The sequence below is a fragment of the Haemaphysalis longicornis genome, unplaced genomic scaffold, assembly GCF_048455015.1.
Source record: "Haemaphysalis longicornis isolate Haplotype H1 unplaced genomic scaffold, Haemaphysalis longicornis Haplotype H1 scaffold_4, whole genome shotgun sequence".
Lineage (NCBI taxonomy): Eukaryota > Metazoa > Arthropoda > Arachnida > Ixodida > Ixodidae > Haemaphysalis > Haemaphysalis longicornis.
In genome coordinates this window covers 223,693,447-223,717,034 of record NW_027526361.1, presented here as the reverse complement: position 1 = coordinate 223,717,034, position 23,588 = coordinate 223,693,447, and the positions used below count along the sequence as shown (strand labels likewise).

At 46.7% G+C, this 23,588-nt stretch overlaps 2 protein-coding genes across 2 annotated transcripts in view; one reads left to right on the top strand and one right to left on the bottom strand.

Moving 5' to 3' along the window:
- The window catches only part of LOC144178086 (uncharacterized), a 41,200-nt gene extending 29,247 nt beyond the window's left edge, over positions 1 to 11,953 (top strand). The window contains exons 2-4 of the mRNA XM_077705614.1: positions 4,660 to 4,793; positions 7,538 to 7,685; positions 11,815 to 11,953. Coding sequence (XP_077561740.1) covers positions 4,660 to 4,793; positions 7,538 to 7,685; positions 11,815 to 11,888 — 356 coding nt within the window. The 3' untranslated portion in view covers positions 11,889 to 11,953. The remainder of the gene's footprint in view (positions 1 to 4,659; positions 4,794 to 7,537; positions 7,686 to 11,814) is intronic.
- Positions 11,954 to 17,428: 5,475 nt separating this feature from the next.
- Positions 17,429 to 23,588, bottom strand: part of LOC144178085 (alpha-(1,6)-fucosyltransferase-like) — a 33,527-nt gene continuing 27,367 nt past the window's right edge. Inside the window, exon 7 of the mRNA XM_077705613.1 lies at positions 17,429 to 17,709. Within this exon, the coding sequence (XP_077561739.1) occupies positions 17,481 to 17,709 (229 nt within the window). The 3' untranslated portion in view covers positions 17,429 to 17,480. The remainder of the gene's footprint in view (positions 17,710 to 23,588) is intronic.

Here is a 23,588-nt window from a genome sequence, read left to right as displayed (position 1 = left end):
TGTTATAGGAATTTTCCTCAGGGACATGTTTATTGTCTTTTTATCTGGAAGTAACCAAGCCTCAGTAAAGGCGGGAAACAAAGCCATTGTCACCTGTAAAGGAACCAACAAGGTCACGTTGAGGCATTAGACTTCGTATGTCAGTAAATGGTAAATAGCGAGTAAACAGATGACCAGGAGGAACAAGAAGGAAACACTTCCTCCTTGTTTTCCGTTCACTCGCTATCGGTAGCTTTGGTTGCTTACGTACACTTCTCGTGTATGCAGAGATGTATAAAGGGATCCAGAGAGCTGATCGCCCGTTGGCTGCGCTGATCAAGGCCCCAGTGCCAAAGCGTGAGGACCGAACAATGCGCGTGACCCCTCTCTCGTTCAGCCCTGCTTCGTGGGTCAGGTTAACGAAATAAAAAAACGCTTCTCGTGGCAGGATTCGAACCTGGGTCCCTCGCGTAATGAAGCCGCCGTCTATCCGATTGCTCCATTTGACTTTTTTTTAATGCATGAAAATTTTAGAAAAAGACTCAGACAAGACAATTAACACGCAATATAAACACTAACAGACAGCAAAGGGTAAGCCCGTCAGTCTAACAAAGGTCGGCACCATTTCAAAACTCATGCAAGCAAACGCACGCATCCAAAAGATGCAGCCACTCCGGTGGATCACTCAGCGAAGAATAAGCGCTCCGTACTAACCCCGCCTGTTCCCAAAAAATGCACTTGGCCGGCCTAGGGGGTTCAGCATGCCGATCAGTCATGCGGCACTTCCACAAGCTAAACAATCCTAGGAGAACAAAAACGTCATATAGCACCCGATTAACGTCCTCAAATGGCAAGGAGCTTATGGTGTGGGGGGTGATGTCGATGTCCTTTTTTCGTGACCGTTGCAAAACGTCCCATAAAAACACCGCGTCACGGCACAGCACAAAACAATGGTCATTATTTTCTGGTTGGTTGCACAAGCGGCAATTGTCTGACCAAGGGGTCGACATTCCTTTTTCGCGCAGCCGTGTTTTAACTGGAAGTGTTATGCGAATGGTGCTTTAAAAACGTTTTGAAATTTGGCGGCACGCGCATACGCTTAACGCGGTCTAAAACATTATTCTTATGGTCCCGCAAGTATGGCTAGCGATAAAGAGGCACGGGAAACAGATTATGAATAAAAGTTTTGTGATAGCCTCCCTTGAAAGACTAAACAGGTGCTCCAGAGAAAACCGCGCAGTAAGGAAATGAAAAGTATCCACAACTTGTTTTAGAAAACCCCATGGCGGCTTCTTGTTCATGTCACCGTAGAAACAAGGAGAAACGGTAAATGGTAACTTATGCGCTCTTGAAGTACAGTACGTAAAAGTGGATGATCCGCCAACTTGTAGAAGAAAAACCGAGACATACGTTGGTGCACAAACAAATGCATTAACCCAACACCACCAGACCCTAAAGGAAGAAACAAATTATCCCTGCGCATTGGCTCCCATTCAGATCCCCTCACGAAGGTAGCAGATACTCTGTGTAGAGCCTGGACTTTCGCCCGCGCAAAGTGCAGTACCTGAAGCACATAAACCAGCTTTGCTACCAAGAAGAAATTGCAGACTTGCGCACGGGCAAATACAGAAAGTTCTCGCTCCATTCATGCCTGCGAGGCGCGCTTTACATGAGTAAGTGCTGAAGACCAGTGTGGCCATGAGTTTTTTATCTGGTGCAAAGGCACGCCTAGCTACTCAAGCGGCGTGTTGTCCCAATTAATACCCGCAAATGTGGAAGGTTTGGTTCTCCACTGGCCAAACCAAAACCCCTTAGTTTTCTCCATATTCATGGCCGCTCGAGACACGTCACAAAACTCCTTAGTCAATATAAGGGCTTAGTGAACACTGCACTCGTCAGCACAAACATAGGCAATGTCGTCAGCATACGCAAGAACTTTAGCTTCACATGACGCTAACGAAAAACCACGTACCCTTTGGTACTGTTGTATGCTAAGGCAAACAAGTCTGAGCAACGCCAAGCAGCAGGTGCCGATTCGCACCGCACACTCCAAACCCAAACGTTCCGTAGTTGCGCGAGTACGCCGGTTTTTGGCGTGAATGTGGTTGGGCCTTGAGTCCCAAGGAGTGCACACCCTAGAGTTGCCCTGGGTATTCCAGGAAAGTGGTGCATGCCTCCAGAGAAGCACATAAGCGCAGTGTGGTATTGGCCAACCAAAGAATCCATCACGAGAAAGCTTCGCGTTCAACCATCATCGTCATTAGACGGAGGGGCGCATGATTTTTCATTTTCATCCTCAACATGAGGCTTGCTTTCGGCTGTCTTCTAAAGTGACCATGCAACACATTTTTCAACTATTTGATAAATTCGAAATCCTCGCAGAACGTAGTCAACAAACACATCCAGTATACTTGTAGGGGGTCACGAGTAGGTCAGCCAAAAATTACGACTCTGTTCCCATCAGATAACGGAAAACTTCCTCAAGAAAATTTCACCTTTTTCGTGGTCTTCGCGTTCTTAGAAAGCTATAATTACGTCATAACAGCGGTGTAGCGGCTATTAGCCGGCTTTCCTTCGGTTGCAGTAATGAAGTCATTCGATAGCTACTTTAACCTGGAAGCCACAATAGCAAAGCAGAAACTGGAGGCGTATCTGCTGCGACGAGCAAATAACGCTGCTCCGCTCCGTGGTGGCGATAACTATCCCTTTTGCAGTGCTTCCAGATGCGAAGGAAAAAGTGAAAGCGTTTATGAGAAGTCTTCAAGGGTTCTTTTAAGTGACACAGCTTCCGCTCGTACCAACGCACGAATGCCAAAGATCTCATTGCGGAGTGTTCATAGAGAGCAGTCGGCTTTAGTAACTACCTCTTTGCCGGTTGTTTCATCGTTGCGGAAGGAACCGTCTGAAATCCGTATATTTCGTGATTATCAAATAAAATGACTTATTGGCTACTACACTTTTATTTCATATTTTTTTCTTGACTACCCACTGTTAGCGACATACTGATCACTCTAAATTAACATGTCATAATGCCTGCAATAACCCCATGCATATATAGGTAAACGTTCGTCTGCGCCAGCGATCGAAAATACACAGACAATGTATGATGCAGGCCTATCCAAGTTGCTTTTAAGTATATCTACTATCGCCGTTATAACTACAAAAGCTTCGTTGCGCAAGACCGCATCGCATAAAAAAATGGCAGCATCTCCACTCCGTCGAGGATGGCGAGGGTGCGGAGTACGGGGACTCGAAATGACATCGAAATTGCGCCCCGAGTGACATCCGGTTGCGCCCCGACCGTCATTCGATTTGAGCCGTGAGTTGCACCTTGATTATTCCGTAAATGGAACTGCAACTCACGGCTCAAATCGAATTTCGCTTCAGTTTCACTTGATGGTGGTGTGCGCACGGATGGACGCGGACGGACATTGGGAGATCCTAAGGTACTCCGCACCGTTACAGACGAGGGAGTAAGCCGTTTGACTCTCGGCTACTAACTCACGATCGTAGCCCAATGGTTAAGGCGACTGACACTAACTCTGTCTGGTTTACCAGACACAGGCTTGAATCCTGCCGGTGGCTGTGCAATGTTTTGCGGTTGTAAATGCTATGCGCACGGTCGCGGACGGACATTGTGCGCTCCTAGGATACTCCGCACCTGAAAGCCGTTTGCGTCTGTCATATGTTGTAGCATTTTCAAAAATGTGTCGGGAATGTGCATGGCTTGGTGAAACCGGGCCCTCGCCTGTGGACCTGCTTTCGCCAGCCTGCAACCGGGTTGGTGCTTTTAATGCAAAATTGTTTTCCTTGAAGTTGCCTTGGAGCTGAGACGAACCCATTTACCTATAAGTGTATTTTTTTGTTTTCTTTTGTACAAGCCTGGCATGTGTCTTTTTTTTTTTGCTACTGCAGACCTATTGTTGTAATTTAGCATATGGCATAAACATAGCCTGGTGACCGCTGAATACTTCTTCTGTTTTTAGACCAATTGATGATCGAGTTAGAGTGACTGATTACGGGGTGTAACGCACCGAGGATGCACGTAGGCACACTTTAGTGTAGGACTCCGGAGGATTTTCAATCTTTTGGGGATTTTTAATCTGCACCGAAATCTCGACGCAGGTTGTTTTCGCGTTTCACCTTCATCTGGAAAGCAGTCACCATGGTCGGGATTGAACCCGCGTCCTTGGGCTCAGACTGAGCCACTGAATCGCGTATGATCTACTTGGAGGTATTTAGTTTTTGGAGATCCATGTGCAGCCTTACCGCGATCTCTTTTAAAAGAAAAAAATGACATTACGTAGACGAACCGCCTGTGTGATAACAAACTAAGCTCTCTTCAATGGTTTCCTTTATACATCACGACTTCTCTGTTGTTAAACTCAACCCCCTTCATCCTGATACTCAACACCGGTTTACACTTGGCTCAGCCCTTGAAAAGCTGAAGGCAGACAGGTAATAAAAACATAGAAAACCTAGTATGTGTGGTGAAAAAAAAAAGCTAGGGTGTCGATACATATTGCGATGTGCCCGATACAAGTTTGCTATACATACATACTTAAGAAATAAATGTTTGTTTACCTTGATAACCCATGGTGATTAAAGCCGGTTTCGGGACATTGAATCTCACTAAATGAAGATAATGCCCATTCTTTTCTGATTCTTTTTTTATCGCAGAGCGGGCGGTCCTTGAAGGTTTGCTGGCGCTTTGCTGCTGTTTTGCCCTGTTGGAAACATCCCGTGGACAGTTCTTCTCCAAGACGACGAACACCATTCCTCGGATGGGAAGAAGGGACGCAGGGTACCCGGATGTACGTTTTTCCACACTTGCTCGAAATTGTATTAGCTCCCTAAAAAAGGAACAATGCAGCCTTTATGATTGAGATCGATGGTTATGAGCACCGAATTTGTTGGTATCATTTCCTTGCCAGCCTAAATTTAATAATGGCAACAAGAGTTTCCTATAAAGCCGTATCGTGCTCACCTATCTCGGGCTCACGGCAGCTTTTAATAATGAAGTGGTGTGTAAACGTTTCTTACGGGTGCAATTATTGGTACTTACATTTTCTAGAACACCAGCTTAACAAAAAAAAGACTGATTTCACGGCCGGAAAAAAAGCTCGAAGTGTTTTTTATTTTGTATAATTAGAATTATTTTTTCAAGCAACCATTGTTTCAGAACTGATCAATTTACGTATAAGTCGACCAAACTTTCAAATCTTTTGTTCGTTCGTTCAATTTATGTCGCTCATTATCGTTTCTCTATATATGGCGTGTATATACGGTGCTTGCTTTCTGCTGTAGGTTTTCGATTTACACTATTTCACCAATTGGGGGTGTCGGCTAGTTCGGGAAGCCCAATGCTTACCGCGAAAAAAAAAAAAAAAAACGAGCCGCGGACTGAGGAAAGGACAACGCAGAAGCGTTTGCGTTGTGCTTTCCTTTATCGGTCGTCCGTTGCGTCTTTTGTTAGAGTGTGGCCTATTATCTTTCAACTCACTTTGCTGCCCTATATTTGATGTAGCAAGCGCTGTCATTATTGTGACTGGCCTCTCAGATTTTCGTTCAAGGTCACTTGCCCTCACGTGAAGAAGGGGTATTCGGCAGACCACATATAGCCTGTTTCTGTCCACTGCAGTACAAAGGCATCTCGCCTATTTGCTAATTATTTGCCCCTGAGTTTCCTTAATTTACCCCTCCGTCGAATTATTTCTTTTAGGACCCTGGTGGCTCACCCATTGTCATTTAACTACATTGCCTGCCATAATGATGGTGTTAAGTTGGCGTGCAGTCCTTCTAAACTTCAAACAGGCTCAGACTTCCTGGATCAGCTAGAGGAGACATGGGAGGAACATGTGTAACTGAAATCGAGGCTTTGACGGACGCCCGTCTGGTCGGGAATGACACTGAAGTACATAATAAAGAATACGCCGACCACCAGAGAAAATAAAACAATGACGTTTCGGCACCCCCAACGGGAGCCTTGTTCACACTAAAAACTGCCGAACAAGGCTCCCGTTCGGGGTGCCGAAACGTCATTGTTTTATTTTCTCTGGTGGTCGGCGTATTCTTTATTATGTACTTCAACATGTGTAACTGTGGCAAGTGTCTCCTGGAAGGCGCAGTGCCGATTTCACGATGATAAACTGGCGCTTCTTTTGGTTTCGTCGCACATACATATTGCAAACAAATGCGTACATGTGAGAAGGCAAAAAATAAAACCTTTCCCTTGGTCCAGATAAATATCAGCCGCAGGGATCAAGCCCACGCAAGCTGAGCGTGACATAATACATTACATGCTATGTGGGTGGAGGTCATGTGGGCAGATGGACTGTCAATTAGGCTAGTTGGTACTTGTTCATGATGAAAAACAAAAACAGCGCAAAGACGACGAACTAGAAAAAGAAGGGAGACAGGACACTCGCTGTCCTGTCTCCATTTTTTTTTTTCTAGTTCGGCGTCTTTGCGCCGTTTTTTCCATCATGAAGGTCCTGAGTGCCCCATGCTTTAGCTATATATGAGTTCATCTGTTTACAGCCATTAAAATGAATCACACAACACCGTGAGCCGGCCTAGTTGTAATCTATCCATGGCACCGATTGTGCAAAAAAAAACAACAAGAACGAAGAAGGAAACGACAAGGACCGTGAATTGTGTGATTCACGGCACCGATGCCATGAATCACACAATCAGGGCTATAGGATCTATGTCAGCTTGTTCCTTTTGTAATAATAAGATTTCTTCCAAGACGAATGCTTTAACTGTGACTTTGTAAATCGGGCATAAGAATCACTTAGAGTGCAACAACTCTGTGTTGCTCACCAATAACGAGTTTTGCTTCGGTTGTTAGCTGATTTACTAAAAGAATAAGCGCGCCCCTATGACAGCATGCTCTTACCTTCATTCTAAGGGGAAATGCGTTTTAGTTTGTTTTTTACCCCGAGTTTTACATACAATTGAGCAAACGTTTAAAATGCACGAGATCAGAAATTTCAGAGAACTTACTTTCTGGATGAAAGTGCCTTCAGCTAGCTGGCGTTTTTTAAGAGCTGAAAAACACCTTGCACGCTAGCAGCAGTAATCGGCTGGTACAGAGAAGACAAATTACGTGAAATCAGCGCTCTCATGACCCATCAACTGTAATGTGAGGTGTACGGTCAAATCTCTACTATTTGGGAAGCTTTTAGTTTTAGGGCAAATTTAAATACTGTAAAATACAGCCGATCTTGAGAACTCAGCCTTTTAAGAGAAGGAGAAAAGAACATATTGGTCGAAGCACCGGTTAGTAGAATCGCTAATCGCAGCTCTGAAGTTACACTTGGATGACAAAAGTGCAGTGCTTGTTAAATTTTTCCCGTGGGCTAATGACGTCCCGAATCATGGCGTCTCCGAATCAATGCAACTTCAATGTGTCAGATGTTTATTCCAAGAAATGTCGTTTTCTCCAACCTCGTCAGAATTATAAAGCTAAAAACAGTTGAATATGTGTCGGAACCGCTAGTATGCGAGTACGTTTGGAGCTGCTTTCCTGGCTCATTAAATACTTTTTTTGCAGTTGGAACATACAAGCTTGAGGCGGAACCAATTGCTGGGCTTCCTTCGTCATGAACAAGCACGAAAGCCCATGCTTTCTCTTCCAGAAATGAGACTTTTATTCGGGGAAGATGAAGAGCGGTACTTGGTCCAGAACAGAGCCACAAACGGTGAGCTTGTCTGTTAGGAGACCAAACATTTTCCCACGAGTTAACGCGGGTAGATTAAGTTTGTCGAGATAAATCTCAGTTTTCGTGCCGAGAGCACGGAGTGAACATGCACATAATTGCACTGCGAGACAAAACACAGATGCTGCTTGGCGCAGTTGGCGCTGGAGGCGAGAACGCTCTGTGAACATGCATACAGCGAGCGCCTCCTCCTATCATTTTCTGGCGCCACGCGCCTTTACTCGCTGCCCCTTTTTCCTTCTCCGCCCAACTCCGCTGGGAAGTATTGAGAAATTAGACGCTTTCACTCCAAGGCCTCTCGACACACTGCTTGACCTTGGCTGAGCCTGAAGATCGAATTGACGCTGCGAGAAAAAAAGTGTTATCCGGGTTTGTACCTGGAGTAATTGAACTTTCGCTCTACAATTATGGGGTAGTTCTGATTGTAGACACATATTTTCTGTTTTAACAGGCCCGTTGCTCCCGCTTGTTATAACTTTCATAAGATACGCCGTGCTACAATGGGACCACATTGAAAAATTAAGCTTGCATAGCTATGCCGCTAGAAGTACAAGTTTGCGGTTTTGCAGAATTATTGACGGCCAACGTTTTCTCCACAAGTTGTTGACAAATGTGCGCCTAAAAAATCTTTTCGAGGGTTCGTGCATCGCGCAGTGGATCTGGCCAACTTTTGTAGCATGAGCTGAGAGGTCGGGAACGCACGAGAATATATTCAAAGCCAACGGGAACTAAACGCATCCACCCAGATAAAAAGGTTGAAGGGTAGTCTAAACTAAACAGGCAGCGGAAAATTAGAAGCCAAAAAACTTAGGTTCAATGCAAAGCTTTGTTTATAAAGAAATAAAGAGATTTCTGCAGGATATTGATATATCAACATGTGTAATCACTTAAAAAGGTTGTGCCCTTTGCAAGGCGACACTAGGCAGCGGTCACTCATAGAAAGCAGAAAACTTCAGAGGCAAGAGCTACTGTCACTGAATGTGAATTTACAAATTAAATTCGCACTGTTTTGCGTAATATATATTGCGTTAATATTTATTATGACGTGATATGTATTGCTCCAAGTTCTGCTCATTCGGCGACCGTCCAGCGGCTTTAAAACAGGGAGGGCTCTATTTATTGCTCTGTATAATAAAAATATATTTACTGGTCAAACACTGCCGAGGTGTCACAGGTGCCAGAAAGTATATCGTTAACAAATTTTCCTTTCGTGCATAATTATTCCCTTTGAAAGAAACCGCCAAAAATGACGATGCTGCCAACAGAGGACGCTGTTCCTCTCTTAATAGCGTGTGGAAACTGTGGAACACGGCGCCACGCCTCTTTTTCTTTCATTTTTTGTTTGTTTCGTCAGCTGTGTCGCGTTTGGGGAGCGATAACCCGTTTCGAAGGGCAGAGACACCATCAGCATCCTGTTGGGCTGAAGCGTAGACGTTTTGCTAAGAGCAACATGATTCCCTCCAAATCATCATTTGTCACCAGCTACGTAGCGACATGAGCCTGCATTATTTTTGGCTGCCGCCGCAGCTAATGGCACGGCCCTCGATACGCGCTTATCCAGAGCAGTGCCTCTTTTTTCATTTGGTAGGGAAAAGTAATGGAGAAAAGTGCACGCCTATCGGTTGTTTCATTATCGTTGGTCATGAATCAACGCAGTCCCGAGAAAGCTGTGGCCGGGATTTCTATGATAAAGCAAACATGCCTGTATGACACTGATACGACCCATCAAAGGATGAGCAATGAGTCGCCCGACGTAGAAAACGGCAGTCGTGGCACTAGGCTGTCCCGGCTGCGCGTATTTCCAAACGCTTCGCTGTACAGAGCACCCACGTGACACGTGTGTTGGCGCGATGGAGAACGGTAATTAAACGTCGGCATTGGCTGCACCCCAAACCTAAAGCGACCTACAACATACCAAATCACTACTATTATCAAAACCAACACGTACATTTGAGTTTAGAAAAAAATATATAGGAAAAAAGGTAAGTATTCAGAAAAAGAAAACAAAAAAACTTACGAGTTAAACATGCTGTGGCTCAAACCCAAGCCGTCAGCACCAGTACTCAGTTCTCTACATCGAGGCCACAGAGCTCTATTTTTTTTTCTGTGTAGTGCATGGAAATTTTAGAAAACAAAAACTCAGACAAGACAATTAACACACAATATAAACACTAACAGACAGCAAAGGGTAAGCACGCCAGTCTAACAAAGGTCGGCACTATTTTAAAACTCAGGCAAGAAAACGCACGCATCCAAAAGATGCAACCACTCCGGTGGATCACTCTGCGCTGCATAAACGCTCTGTACCAACACCGCCTGTTCCGGAAAAATGCACTTGGTTGGCCTAGGGGGTTCAGCATGCCGATCAGTCATGCGGCACTTCTACAAGCTAAACAATCCTAGGAGAACAAATACGTCAAATGGCACCCGATTCTATTTTCCGTGCCTCTTTATCGCCAGCCATACTTGCGGGACCATAAGAATAATGTTTTAGACCGTGTCAAGCGTATGAGCGTGCCGCCAAATTTCGAAACGTTTTTCTTTGCGCTCCATTCGCAAACGCTTCTAGTTAAAACATGGCTGCACGAAAAAGGAATGTCGATCCCTTGGTCAGACAATTTCCACTTGTGCAACCAACCACAGACTATTGACCATTGTTTTGTGCTGGGCCGTGACGCGGTGTTGTTCTGGGACGTTTTGCAACGGTTGATTGATTGATTGTAGGGTTTAACGCGGCGACGCAACGCAGACGATAAGGCGAGCCGTAGTGGAGGGTTCCGGATTAATTTTGACCAGCTGGGGATCTTTAACGTGCGCCGAAATCTCGTACACACGGGCGTTTTTGCTTTTCGCCTCCATCAGAAAAGCGGCCGCCGCGGCCGGGAATCGAACCCGCGACCTCGTGCTCAGCAGCGCAACGCCTTAGCCACTGAGCCACCGCGGCGGGTCGTTTTGCAACGGACACTAAAGAAGGACATTGACATCACCCCCTACACCATTCGCTTCTTGCCATTTGAGAACGTTATTCGAGGCCACAGAGCTCGAACGGTGGGCTCCTTTTAGCAGGCGCTCAAAAGAATAGCGCGCGCAGTGACATCATACATGTCACGTGGGTGGTGCTCTGCGGCGAAGCGTTTGGAAACATGCGACCCGGCTTGGGGTTTACAGCACGTTTGGCAACATGACTGTAGCGTAGGCTCAACTACTCGTGATGGCCCATTATTTACCGTGATTTGCAGCATCTCATAATAGAATGAACCGTTCTTTACTTCTTATGCATCACATCCTCCCCCCGTTCACTTTTACATCTCGTTTATCTGTCACATGCTTCCGGATCAAGCGCTCGCTTGTTCCAGTTTATTGCAGAATGCCAATCAACTTTCGGCCGTGGTAGATGATAGAAGGGAAGACGCTCATCCTTGTCCAAAATAGAAATGCTAACGTACTCAGTATCAATGAGGGGCTCCCCCGGCACTAGGACAAGTCGAGGCGGGGGTGGGATTAGTACTATACTAATGAAAGAAATGCATTTATTTGTAAGGCAAGTGTCAACCTGAGAATATTGTCACGAAGACAAGGACGATGCAGTTGTCTTGAATGAGAAACACGCTTATTGGAGCGAACTTGTGCTCCCCTAACAACTCAAAAGAATACAGAGGCGGCGAAGCAGCGGTCAACAAAGTGACTTGCACAGGCGAGTGTCGTCGAATCGAATGCTCCGGCGTCCGCACTGCAGGCTTTTTATCTTTCGGCGCGCGTGGTTCTCGAAACGTCGATTCACATCGAGAACATAGTAGATCCAAGAAGATTATTCTGGGCTGTTCAGGTTAGATCGGAATGCTCTCCCTATCACAACAGATAACACATGCGGCACAGAAAGAAAGAATGGAACACGCGCTTCCCTTGGCGCAGAGATAACACAGACCGGCGCAGCCGGGCGGTAAAAGCAAAACACAAATAAACAAACCCAATGTATGGTTCGCGGCAATATTGATGTCATTTACAGTACGATGAAGGGGTTTAGCTACCCATGATTTTGTTTTAGTAGTATCCCCGGGAAAGTATTCGCGTACCTCACCACCGGATTGCTTGTTTTTTGCATTCCTTGCAGGATGCCGAGAGGGCCCGTGTCGGATGCGTGGCGGTGGTTTCATTGCCGGCTTGCCACCTGTAGAAGGCGTTTGATGATTGCTCACAGAGCAGCCGCGAGCCTGGACACTTTTATGACTCTGAGCGGATAATTGTTGCACAAGAAATAAAAGAAATCAAACCTACAGTTATAACTGATTCTAAATTATTGACAAACGAAGTGGCCAAAAAAGAATCTGCATGGCAATACCCACGGGTTGCAAAATGAATTCTAGGAAAGGCCGCAGACTCGGGAGACAGGTGGTGGCCTCCTGCATTTATTGCATGAGCGCGAGCCAGGCAGGAACTGCATGCGGATATCTACGTCTAGGGACAACACAAGAAGGTTCTATCACATGCTTGGATGACTGTGCCCATCTAGCTCACACTTGCGTATTCGCGATTTTGTGAGGCCCGCTTGTGTAAGGTTACATTAACAAGCCTTAGATGTAGAATACCCCAGCTTAAATCTTATTTTCATCGCGGCGGTCTCTGCGGTGCTTCAGAAAGATACTACCGTCTTTGTGATTTCCGGCTAAAGTGAAACAACTCATAATTTTTTCATAAATTGCAGCTGTTTTCTTTCATTAGGACACATTATCTTGCCGCACAAATTCAATGCCTTGGCTCTACTTTCTCAATGCCTGTCCTCCTTTAGTTCGGGGTGACATTCCTGAAATTTTGCCGCAGAAGGGTGGTTGCGGCCATTCAGTGGTTGCGTACATTTTTGATACCAGACGCCTGTCCTGTTAAAATGTTCAAAAATTCGTCTTTTTTACACTTCCATCGATGACATCAACCTATAATTATTCTCCAATTCTATTATTTGATGCGATGGCTATATCCCCACTTCGAATTCTACTTGCTGATTTTATAGGGCTATAAGTTGGGCGTGCTAGCCCAAAAAGCTATCCCGTTTCTTGGTCAATCTCCCACGTGGTTATGTGCCATCAGTGAAGGAGCAGCAACAACAACGACCACTGGGTGCGGTGACGGGAACACCCATAGGAATCAATCTCCCACGTGGTTATGTGCCATCAGTGAAGGAGCAGCAACAACAACGACCACTGGGTGCGGTGACGGGAACACCCATAGGAAACGCCCAATGGTGGTGTTCCATCTTGAAGTCGCGTGACACAGGTCCCGTTCCACGCCAGGTACCACTGAGGAAGATAGGGTGCTATATGCAGATGGTGATGCACCCACACAGAATAAAACAACGGCTGCCCAGGTGCCTAGCGCACACCAGAGGAGCTAGGGAAGAGCTAGGGAATTCAAATAAGAGTGATCTCATACTCATGCATCAAGCTGCATGCACAGTCTGTGCAGCGATTTCACTCCAGGAGACATTGTTCCACTTATTTCTGTAACCCTAACACCGAATGGAAAGTGTTTTTTTTAGAAAAACTAACAACAAGAAGTCAAACCCGTATAGCTTAGCATTGAAAACTCATTGGCTACGGAGGCACGACTTCAGTGTGCTTGTGATACGTGTTGAACATGCGACTGCTGTAGGCGATGTTATTGTTCAATTGGTTGCGGTGGCTGCTGAGTTGTGCAGTTTGGGACGCTTTGTTTGATAATTGTTCCCTGGTGTCTGTCCGATGTGACAACAGCGTTAATTGGTTGAGCCAACCATATGGTTTTTATGCCGCTTTGGTTATGATGGCGACTGCACTTCTCTATGTGACTGTAGCTACTTTATCGCATAAAACTGCAAACGAACGCACTTACGTGTTTAAGCCGCAGCCCCACAACCTTCCCTCCTCGCTGCTCTGCTAGTGGCGCGTGCTGGCAAGGGACACAAATTTCCTGATGTTACGTCCCGATTATGAAAGGTTTGACATTAATTTCAACGGTAATGCCAAGCAATGTTCCCAATACGACGTCCCACGGCACGCGAGAGTTCCTGATGCAGCGACCGCATCCTAACCAGCACTTTGGTTTCACCCTTTTATTTCTGAATGGCAAGGTGGCCCGTCCGTTCGGCCACCACCTCAAAACGTTTGAGCCCGTTGGTGGAGAAAAACTCCGAAAATTAAAATAGGTGATTGCCCAACACACTCAGACAGCTAAGAGGCGCCGCTTGTAGATAGGATACAATCTCTGTCATGTGGTCTCTTCCTGCGGGGGTCGGCGACGGCTGCTCTAAAGCACGAGCATCGATTAAATACATTGAAACTTCTGAAACCAGTTACGCTTCGCATTTAGTCGTCATTTACAACCAGCAAAGGGTCAGTGAAATATTCTTCTTTGGAGGTAGCCTGGTTCATTTCAGCCGACCACACCGTCCGCCAAAGCAAATCCCACCAATGATGGTACCCCTGGGTACACCTTTGGCTATTGCGTTTGAACTAAAATGTGGCGAAAGGCAAACAACCTATTTGGCATCAGATGAACTAGCTGAAGCTCATATTCACGCCCAAACAAACTTTTCTGCGCTTACGCAAACCAACCAAATGCAGTGACATCTTACTGGCCCCTCTAGATACCTGAGAAAGATAAAGATGCGCCGGGAACCATGAACTTGGTTTTCGTACAAATAAGAAGCTTCTTTGGTGTTCGAGTTATTCCATAGGGAGTGATTTGATTAGGATGTTCTTAAACGCTTACCTTCTGCTCTATCTTGCAAACATCACCTGAATTTAGATTTAAATGTACTTCTGTTGAGAGTTCAAACATTATTGTAGTTGTGTCTAAGAAAAACATTTTTTAGCCGAAGCAGTAAAACTGGCTAAACTTATCCCATAAAGAGTACAGCAACAAAATAAAACGATGGTTCCTTAGTGTTGGGGTATAGCCTTCTAGAAATACCATTGCTGGTTTGGCAGTCTCGCTCACAGGAGGAAATGTCAGAGAGTAATAGCTGCTGTTAACTGGGCGGCATAACGACAATCAGTGATAAACAACTAGCAATACGTTTGAGTATGTTACTTGGCGAACTGTCGCGGGCCATGTGAATTGCATGATATCAGCGAAATTTGAAGCATTACTGGCGCAGCGTGAAATTGTTTGGAGGGGAGGAGGCAAGCATTGGATAGAACATTGTGAACCCTATGCACAGATGTCAATTGACGTCATGCTCACGACGCTCGTCGTCTTTCATGGCAGGCACGCTCCCTTGTCTTGGCTCATGCTTGAAGCCAGCGTACATGAGAGGTCGGCGCCACATTTCGCACCGCAGCCAAAACGCTTCTGCTTCGTGCAAAGCAATTCTTTCTCCCCTCCCTGGCAACTAGACGTGAAATTGGACAGATATGCCTCTTCCACAAACTTTATTATCACTTCCATCACCTCCGCACTTCTCTCCTGCTTGCACAATCGCGTTTCTCACGCCGTCTGTTCAATTCCATGAGCGTCCAACGATTGCATGGTTCATCTAACGCATTCCATGTGTCATTCCTACCTAACCCCTGGACTCTCTCACCCATGTGAATAAAACTCAACATACCTGGTGTCAACTCAAAGCAAACTCTCCCTCAATTCTGCCTCCTTCAACTCGCACTTCCCCACATCAGTGGCCTTCATTTCCACATCAGTGGCCTTTATTCACATATGACCCACATTTTTAAGGACGGTTCATCTACACCTAACAGTAGGGCATCAGGCGTCTACGTTTCGTCAACCGGCCAAGCTCTGTCCCACCGCCTTGAACGTGCAACGTCATCCACGTCGGCGAAGCTTCATGCAATTAAGCAAGCCCTCCGAAATGTTCTTTGTCAGCCATCAGCAGAATGGTCTATATTCACGTATTTGACGACAGCGCTGCAAATCCTACGGTGTGCCAGTTGCTTCAGCCTTCACGACCATGTATCCCGCGACGCACTTACCTGCACCATCTAGCCTACGTCGCTGGGCATCGTGTGACCTTGGAATGGATACCCGCACATTGTGGCATTCTCGGCAACGAGATAGCAGATGAGGCGGCCCGCAGACGGCTGCAACTGCGCAATGTAAGGAAAATTTTCTTTTCAAAGCACGAGGCTGCAGTGCTAGCGAAGCAGGTTGCCTTAGAGGAACGAAACCGCCTCTGGTCTTTCCCCCAAACTCATCATTCCTTCCTGTATCATATAGACTCTGACCTGAGAATGAGGATCGCAGAGCGAATACCACGTCGACTTAAGACGCTGTACCATCGGTTGCGCCTCAACGCAGCCCTTACGAACTGTACCGACATCGCCTCGGTCAAACCACAAACCCTTACTGTGATAACTGTGATTTGCCAGAAACTGTTGAGCCCATTTTATTAGAGCATCCGGCGTACAACCAGGAAAGGAACCATCTCGCCAAGAAGATCGAGTGCCTTAACAACGGACTTTTATCATTGAAAGCTCTTCTTGGACCATCGTCATCTCCATCATCCCAACGAGAAGTGTTAGATGCACTGTTTGATTATTTACACGACATCGGCGTCGCAGAAATAATGTAGAACTATGCGTCGTCATCCCGTGAGACCAACGGGACTTTTATGTGGCCCACGTGATCCAAATGTTGTCGAGTATATGTTCTTTAGCTCATAAGAAAGGCAGTGTTTTATATAGTGGTGGGACCACAAGCAATTTATAAGCACATTGGCGGAAATTATTTTAATTTGGCAATAGACTTTCCGAAATCAGAAAGGTCGACGTTCGTAGTGTACGAACATGACACTACATTCAGTGTCCTGGTCACGTGAACTGCAAACCTTGAAGCTAATAGAACTGCCGAAACGTTCACTCAGTTACTGAAAACCTTTTAGCACAGTATAAGTTTAATTTGTATATGTGTTTTTAAACATCCTTCTGAAAATTTTTAAGACATTTTTAAGCCACCTGCCGCCGCTGGGTAGCTCACAGTGTAGCTAACTCAACCTCCATGCACAGAATCAAACGCGGCGTTCAGTAAACAGACCCAGTGAAGGAGCTTCTTGTTTGTCTTGTACGTTGTTTGACGATTCTGCCTGACTTAGGGGTGTTTTATCTGCCCAAGTATTCGTTCCCAGTTTGCAAGAACGCCAACGGCAGCTTAAGAAAAAAAATGGACACCCGGGGAGAGCCAAACTGCCGACCTCCAGAACATTAAGCCAGAATTCTACCTCTGAGTCATCCCAACAGATGGCGCCTTCGTGCAAAATCGAGTATATGCTAGGCCATCAATACGTACAGATGGCTGCTTGTAGGGATTCAAAAGCACATTAAGAAATAAGAACTCCTGCAATTCCCAATTTTTTAGCTGGGAACAAGTTTTTAAACAGCGCTTTTCATCTCGCATACAGGCAAAGGCATGTTGCGGCGCTACTGTATGTCATGGTTGGCCGCAATCTGTTGGGAGGGCACGTACGGCTCGCAGATCTAAAAATCTCGATTTAAGAAGTTCTACGGCGGTATCAGAAAATTTAAAATGTTCTAGGGCAGCAGAACCGCTTCGCGTTAAGGTGTTTTAAGGGATGCCGTTTCGTTTGGAATAGAGAACATATACTCGGCGAAAATCGGTTGTCGAGTTCTGGACACCCCTTCTCCCCTCCCCCGCTTTCCGCCAACAACAGGCAATACAGGCAATACAGCAGTATAAAACCAAATCTCGTCACGGTATTTTTATTCAATTTTGAGATACTTATGATGCTTCTGGCTGCCGTGTACGAATAAGCACAGCCGCAGAGTGGATCCATCGTCAGCCTAAGGGCAGTTTCCGTGTCTTGGGCCCAGCGGAAACCTTGAACTGTGTCACGGTCTTGTAGGTAGGGTACAGACCTGTGAGAACCGTGCCAGGCAGTGTGCCGACGGATACGCCATTCCAGTACTTTTTTCGGCGGGCTTCACCAATCACGGAGTGGTCGCCCAGTCTCTCTACGGCATCTCCTTCGCGAAGCCACAGCTCCTTGGCGTGCAGAGGCCTGTGGCTGCGGGAAAAATTTGGAATAAATCCGAAGTCTACAAACACAAAACGTAAGGCGACTGAAAATTTCCAATTCCACGACCACTACATGTGCAAGATTGATTTTATTTTTCTGTTCGCGCAAAGTGCTTTTAGTCGCTACCCTTTAGACAATATTTACTGAGAAACAGGGTGGCGGTACGCTACTCCGACCCAGATGCCAGGCCCGTCCGACAGTACATCAAAGAGTCAACAGGTTTTTTTGTTCAGGTACAGAAACTTCTGGTACTTGGACCATGACCCTCTCTCTCCGCTCAGCGCAAAATCTTGTCGGCGCTATTCGAATTCCTCCAGGAAGTTGGTGTGTCCACGAAATTGTAGTCGTCCCTTCATCTCAAGAACCTTTGAAGTCAATGTCCTGAAGAAAGACCACATTTTATTTTATTTTTTTCTCTACTACTACTCTCCTCTCCTTCCCTACACCTACTACCTTTTTCTCTCCTCCTTTCCCCGTAAAGTAGCATGCTGGCGAACTGATGTCGGCAAAACTCTGCATTTTCCACTTCAATAAAGAGTTTCTCTCTCTCTCTCTCTCTCTCTCTCTCTCTCTCTCTCTCTCTCTCTCTCTCTTCAGCCCTGTAAGCCTGAGTGACTATCCACAATTGAAGCATTGTTGGTAATGAAAGAATTCTGAAATCACCCCACTGGCCCAAGAAGGGCTGCACTTTTGGTGTTTATTATTGAGTGTACACATAATCATTTACGTGTGTTTTGTTTGTCATCCTGTCAAATAACGCAATAAAGAAAAAATAGCTAGTTTGCCCTAGTGTTAAATGTAAAAAATAAGGCTGGTTTTCGGGCACGATAAAAGCGCTCATTGGATTTGAAGGCAAGTATGTTTATTGTTTTTACCCCGTTTTACCAAGTAGTGCATTTAGCCGCAGTTTTATCTGCTATCTTTCGAACATATATTTGCTACTACACTGTACATTTTTTGTACATTGTTTAGTGTTTTGAACTCACAGACGAAAATATATACACTTTGACGAATATAGGACACACGGTGGTTTGGAGTCAAAATTATTATATACGTCTTTGTAGCTATGGTTTGTACTAAAATGGCAGTTAACTTTTCCGGATATTGCTAAGTGCTTTGTTAGCAAAATGTAGATGTTAATCTCCACAACCGTTCAATTGATTGATTGATTGATTGTAGGGTTTAACGCGCCGACGAAGCTCAGACGATGAGGCGCGCCGTACTGGAGGGCTCCGGATTAATTTTGACCACCCGGGGATCTTTATTGTGCGCCGAAATCTCGTCCACACGGGCGTTTTTGCTTTTCGCCTCCATTGGAAAAGCGGCCGCCGCGGCCAGGAATTGAACAAGCGACCTCGTGCTCAGCAGCACAACGCCTTAGCCACTGAGCCACCGCGGCGGGTAACCATTCAATAACGCCGAGACCGTTATTGGGCACATGCAAAAGTGAACCTTCCGACTGAAGAAAACAATAAACCAGCGATCGGACGAGAGTCTGGTTGGGTGACCACTCACCATCAATAAGACCAGACTTCACAACCCATAAAACAATATCATGGCAGGCTTTTCATCAAGCGCTGGTCCAGAAATAGGTAATTACGCTACTAAAGCGATGTAGAAAAGCACAAAAGTTCTTCCCTTACACCCACGTGAATTCGACTGATTGCTCGGTTAGGTTCACAGGATTAAAAGGCACAGATGAAGGAGCTGGGTATTGTCACAAAAAACGGTGGAGATAACGACGAACTTGCAGCTGCTGCCACATAGCCGCATCCAGCCAGTGAGGATCACCAGCACGCATGCTGCTGGCCACAAAAGAACGAGGCGGTACCGCTGTGTTGTTCCCGCTTCCTACGCTACCATACTAATGCCTGCTGTTGGAACAGGCCAAGTACTATGGCGGCGCAGTGGTCGTGTGGAGGTACAGTAAAGCCCGCTTATATCGAACAGCGCGAGGATTGTAAAATAGTTCGATATAGCAAAAATTCGATGTAGAAATTGAAGCAAAAAATTATATGAGAGCAAACTTGCCGACGGAGTCGCGAGCTAACCTTGAGGTCTTACCACCCTGTAGTTCACTATTGATACGACACTTTCTCGGAAAGAAAACAACCATTTATTGGGCGGAAGAACTGCGTGAGTTTGGCCTGCTTCTTGGAGCGCAACGTGTTACTGGTAACTGCTTGCTCCACGGTATCTAAATAGTCGACAAGCACAAGACCGCTGCACTCAATGGCACTGCAGTATCGCCGTAGCAAGGCCACGGCAGCGACGGCTTTGCTCGTGCTCGGAGGTGGTACGGAGTCCTCGGCGTCTTCGACAGAGCGGAGACAAGCATGGATACAAGCGAATAACGGCGAACCGAGCAAGCGCAGGCAGCGAGTGGCGCGGACTTGAAGTTCGGTGACACCGGAGCCCGCAGCGCCCAATGTGGTGCTTTCGGCTCCAAGGGCATGCATGCGTGGAGCTGGTCCACTCTACCACGGCCAGTTTGGACGCGGCCGACCTACCACGGGAGATGCAAGCGACACCCGCGCCACCGCTTCGCGCCGACGCATTGCGGAAAAGCCTGAGAGTTCGATATTTCCATTGTGAGCAAAATCGCGTTCGATATAAAAAGTTTTAAATGCATATAATCTTTACAAGAACTTTACAAGGGTTCGATATAGGCAATAATTCGATATATCCGTGTTCAATATAAGCGGGCCTTACATGCGCTGGCTGATAGTATAACAACGTGTCTCTCGCAATACTTATTACAGACCCGGCAGGATGCTTCCTGTTCATAGCCATGGGGTGGCTTTGAAAATACTCCCGAGAACACGCGAAAACACGATAATTCCGGTGCTATGGCAAAAACGGTTTCCCTGCCAAACAGAAATCTTCGCTTTCTTCAAGAAGAGTACGTTAGCATGTCAAATGCTGAAGCTTGTTCAAGCTTCCCATTGTATTTTCTGTTGTGCGGATTAGAATTCACTATTTCACACGACCTGAATTCCATACAACAAGGTAATCGAACAATGAAGGTGGGCAGCGCTGACTGTGCACTCAGATCGAGCGAAAAATGTGTGCAAGTTGGTTACACGACATAATTACATTCCAACAGTGCGCACGAAAAACACATCAGCGGAATGAGGTCAAGTTTGAGTGTTTTTAACGCGAAACGTTCTTAACTATTCATGGTGGCAGTGGAAGTGGCACCGGTGGTGGCAGCGAAGCCATCAGCTGACTCACCCAAACCGCCAGCACAACGGACGCCGGAACTGAGAGAGAACGAAGGGAAAATACACGAGTGGCTGCGAAGCCATCAGCTGACTCACCCAAACCGCCAGCACAACGGACGCCGGAACTGAGAGAGAACGAAGGGAAAATACGCGAGTGGTTCCAAGTCTCACACCATGAAAAATCGCGAGTCCCGGTGCTCGCTCCTGATCGCTGAATCCCACAAGGAAAGTAATGGGTCAGAAGTCATAATCGCTGGGTTTCTGGTTTTTGTCGCAGGAAAGGTTATGGGATCCAGGAAAACTGTTTATCAAGGAGGTCGCCATCGTATACTACGCTGTGGGCACTACCAAAGAGGAAATTCTCCGCAGAACACGACCTTTCAATAAGCTGTAATGGGCATGGAAGAAGGCAGGAAAGGTTACACGAAGGGTCAGTGAGTCTGCTAGAAATGCCGAAACACAAGACAAGGACGCAAGAGTATGTGGATGAGGTAGACGCTCTGAAACATACCGTGCCTGTCACGCAATGGGAAACTTTGCGTTTCCTGAGTGCCTGGTGGAAATCGTTGATTTGTTCCTCTCACGTTTGGGACTCAGAACTGTCTCGCAGTGTTTTAGAATATTTAAAGCGAAAGCTTTCTTAGTGGAACCCATGGCGTCCTGTGAAAGAATTCAAGCCGTTCCACTTAACGTGTAAGCTGTCGTGAAAGCAGAGCAGTGATTCGCCATATGGGCAGTAGCGCCGTTATCCGCTCACTGCTACGAGCCAATGGAATTCAAATTTCCCGCCTTCACAGTGCTCGCGCGCCCCCTGCCTGAAACAGCGCCAGTGGGAGTTCTGGGCCCGCTTGCACGAACACACGTTCTTATTGGCAGTCTTATTCACAGTCTAGTCTTATTCACGGACTTCAATAAGACCGCGAATAAGATTCGGACTAGTGCGCTTGCTCGAAAGCACTCGGACCAGGCTACAGAGCGGTCTTATTGAATACTATAGGTACAGCGGGTACCTAGATAAGCACGAGGGAGGCCCCTAGGGAAAAGCGGGGAATACGCTGCAAAACCGCTTGTTGCCGTCGCCGGCGTAGGGCAAGCGTTTATTTTGAACCATGATTGGATAAATTCAAGAAACGCTGACCATCAGACGGCGTATTTGGGCCTTGTCACAAATACGTTACAATGATCCGCCATCCTTGGTAGGCTAACTCACGCGGCCGGGCCTCGCCTCGGCCGCGTAAACGAAGTCATAAACAGAGATCGTCTGCTCGAAGCGTGGGCCCGAGAAACCCACTGGGCTGACGCAAAAAGTAGTAACGTTGCCTCACGTTGTCACAACACTAGTCGTGCTTTTCATCTCACCATGAATTAGAAAGTTGCGAATTGGCTTCGGGTTCATCGTCGTAGACTCGGATACAACGAGCACTTCCGCGGCTCACGCCGCGTGGAACGGCGACACGATCGCAATCACCCGCGGCCTAGCCGGCAGCTCACTTTGCGAGGGCTGCAGCTGTAAACAATCGTGCAGTAGAATATAGCCTAATGTTAATACCATGCGTGCTGCTTTTACGTGGCGCCTCCGGATCCCAATTGATCAAGCAGAATGCGCAATCAAAGTACAAACCCAAACAATCAAGCTTCGTAACCGCCACTTTCGAAGAGAAGGAAGGAAAGACACGAAGTCTGCGCAGCTTCTCGTTGAAAACGCGATTTTAATTGGCACTCACGGGCAGGGGTACTACAGGCTGCAAGCGTTTCGCTGTTGTGTGTAATTTTGTTGTCACATTGCAGTTCTATTGTGAATGCCTGTTTGGTGTTCCTGAGTTAATGGGCATGATTTTGTTCCGTCCTTTCCGTGCCGCCTTTTCGTAGCTACTGCGGTGACAGCTGGCATAAGGTCCCTAGAAATATTTCTAGGGACCATAGCTGGCATAGCAGACGATCACACGTTCACACCGCGCGCTTGCCCGCCCGATGTCTGCTCGGGATTAATATCGGGCCGCAGGCTATCATTGGGGCTCTTCGATTTACACTCTCGGACTCACCGCGGATAGCCTGCGGGTAGCCCGAGGATTCCCCGAAGCCATAGGGATACATGGGAAAATCGAATGTTGGACTGCTTCTCGGGGAGTCCGTGGTGAGTCCGAGACTATAAATCGAAGAGCCCCATTCCTGTCCATCTTTGTTTCACGTGAGGGAGAAAGAAAGCCGCGCAACCCGGGAAAAACAAGCACACGCCCATAGCGCACAGCGAAAGTTGAAAAGGGTGGTTGGCTGCAGCCATCGGTGCCACATCAAAGTACGTAGGCCTTGCGGCTTCCGGCGCCTGCGTTGTCTGTCTTTCCACCTTCTCTCCCGACGGCGTTTCCAACGGCGTCGATCTCCCCTGGAACAGGCATTTATTTGTTCCAAGCAGACGGTCGAACGGCCGCCGCTCGGTATCGTTCGCCACTTCTACGGCGACTGCACTCGTTTGTCACGGTATGAAGGTCGATCTTTATGATGAAACGCGACCACGTCAGCATAAGACTGTGAATAAGACTGCTCGGAGCAGGCTTATTCACAGTCTTATTGCGTTCTTATTTAGAGTCTTATTCGCTGTCTTATAGGTTTCCAGAAAGCGTCTTATAGCCTAGGGAACATAAG